Source organism: Notolepis coatsorum (assembly GCF_963971535.1).
Source record: "Notolepis coatsorum genome assembly, chromosome: 20".
NCBI lineage: Eukaryota > Metazoa > Chordata > Actinopteri > Aulopiformes > Paralepididae > Notolepis > Notolepis coatsorum.
This window is the reverse complement of record NC_140184.1, coordinates 10,961,003-10,963,502: the sequence shown is the minus strand read 5'-3', so window position 1 is coordinate 10,963,502 and position 2,500 is coordinate 10,961,003. Positions and strand designations below refer to the sequence as shown.

The 2,500-nt window shown below is 43.8% G+C and overlaps 1 protein-coding gene across 1 annotated transcript in view; it reads right to left on the bottom strand.

Moving 5' to 3' along the window:
- The window catches only part of LOC311247295 (mucin-2-like), a gene marked incomplete at both ends in the record, with an annotated part of 111,952 nt that overhangs the window by 102,825 nt on the left and 6,627 nt on the right, over nucleotides 1-2,500 (bottom strand). Inside the window, 1 exon segment of the mRNA XM_084337654.1 lies at nucleotides 310-526. Within this exon segment, the coding sequence (XP_084193780.1) occupies nucleotides 310-526 (217 nt within the window).

The following is a 2,500-nucleotide window of genomic DNA, read 5'->3' as shown; positions in this document are numbered from 1 at the left end:
ACTATATTCTCGGCCTGAATTATTTCCCCAGTCTGGCCCTGTGTGTATGTATAGTTAGTTATGTTCCATGGATGTGTGAGAAGGCTGATTTACAGTATAATGCGAGGGCCGAGCTACCTTTGACAGAAATGACACTGAGTCACGCAAGATAAAAAATGTTTACTTCGGCAAAGGCTTCTGTCAAAAATGCGCCATTTCTGTCAAGCGACGTTACGTAAAACACGTACAACTTGATTGACAAAGAGTTGGAGATCCCGGTTTTAAACTCTGCAACGGAGGAGAGAATCTCAAGCTTTAAGAGGTCCTTACCGCAGAACTGCTGGTTCCTCCACTGTGTGGGTTTCCCCCCGCCGTGGACACACTGCCTGGAGAACTCGGAGATGGTGTTACAGAGACAGAAGGTGCTGTCGCTGGTGTTGCCACAGTGACAGAGGTCGGCCATGCAGGCGCTGGTGAACGAGGCCACGTCCAGGTCCTGACAGCTGCTGAAGGCCGGTCCTGTGAGGATCTGCTCACACACTGGTTTCTGGAGGACGGACGTGCGTGGAGAGAGTGAACAGATCAAACAAGATCTATCAATACTAGATAGATAGATAGATAGATAGATAGATAGATAGATAGATAGATTTACCAAGTGTTTGGTGCTCAACAGTAGATAGGCAAGATATATATAGGCAAGGCTTTTTACCGTGGCTCTGCAAATAGACTACCTACAGCAAAACACTGGAGCACTCATAAAGTTGGCACATTTACTGTCACCCCCCCCCCCCCCCCCCCCCCCGCTATAAACATGCAGACTTTACGAGTTCTCCAGTATTTTACTTCTAGTAGTCTATTTGCAGAGCCAAGGTAAAAAGCCTTGCCCACTCCTACGTGTATGCATTTCTTCAGTGGTCAGAGCGTAATATTGACAAACTCTTTTTTGAGAGGTTGCATCAAAGGGCTGGGGGGGGGGGGGGGGGGGGGGGGGGGCACACTGTACCCTTTAACCCACCAACATCTTATCACAATTCTATCGTGTAGTAATTCTAGAACTCCATACGTTTCAGTGAAACTCGTGAAAGGGTTAACCTTCTGTAGTGTGGTAGTGAAAGGGTTAACCTTCTGTAGTGTGGTAGTGAAATGTTAACCCTCGGTAGTGTGGTAGTGAAATGGTTATCCTTCTGTAGTGTGGTAGTGAAAGGGTTAACCTTCTAAGTGTGTTATTGAAAGGGTTAACCTGCTGTAGTGTGGTAGTGAAAGGGTTAACCTTCTGTAGTGTGGTAGTGAAAGGTTAACCTTCTGTAGTGTGGTAGTGAAAGGGTTAACCTTCTATAGTGTGGTAGTGAAAGGGTTAACCTTCTGTAGTGTGGTAGTGAAAGGGTTAACCTGCTGTAGTGTGGTAGTGAAAGGGTTAACTTTCTGTAGCGTGGTAGTGGTTAACCTTCTGTAGTGTGGTAGTGAAAGGGTTAACCTTCTGTTTTGTAGTAGTGGTTAACCTTCTGTAGTGTGGTGTGAAAGGGTTAACCCTCTGTAGTGTGGTAGTGAAAGGGTTAACCTTCTGTAGTGTGGTAGTGGTTAACCTTCTGTAGTGTGGTAGTGAAAGGGTTAACCTTCTGTAGTGTGGTAGTGAAAGGGTTAACCTTCTGTAGTGTGGTAGTGAAAGGTTAACCTTCTGTAGTGTGGTAGTGAAAGGGTTAACCTTCTATAGTGTGGTAGTGAAAGGGTTAACCTTCTGTAGTGTGGTAGTGAAAGGGTTAACCTGCTGTAGTGTGGTAGTGAAAGGGTTAACTTTCTGTAGCGTGGTAGTGGTTAACCTTCTGTAGTGTGGTAGTGAAAGGGTTAACCTTCTGTTTTGTAGTAGTGGTTAACCTTCTGTAGTGTGGTAGTGAAAGGGTTAACCCTCTGTAGTGTGGTAGTGAAAGGGTTAACCTTCTGTTTTGTAGTAGTGGTTAACCTTCTGTAGTGTGGTAGTGAAAGGGTTAACCCTCTGTAGTGTGGTAGTGAAAGGGTTAACCTTCTGTAGTGTGGTAGTGGTTAACCTTCTGTAGTGTGGTAGTGAAAGGGTTAACCTTCTGTAGTGTGGTAGTGAAAGGGTTAACCTTCTGTAGTGTGGTAGTGAAAGGGTTAACCTTCTGTAGTGTGGTAGTGAAAGGGTTAAGGTGGACGGATTCACTCAAAGGTTGCCGCTCCATTTTCACAATACCGTTATCAACAATATTTCATTGTTTCTTAGAAATAAAGATGAAAACATTCACTATATATATAGTATACCAATCGAAGAGAAGGAGAATATTTGTATGTGATATCTAAAACCATTATTGCCCACAGGTTTAGTTGGGATGCTTTCCACTGTGATTCTCTACCATCTGGTTGAGCTCTAATACAGGGGTTCTCAAACTTTTTTATACCACGACCCCATTTTATTTCGGATAATCTTTTTGGCGTCCCCACACTTAATGTATCGTGTAATTTCATCGTGGAATTAAGGAATATAAAAATAAAAGCTTGAACTTGATCA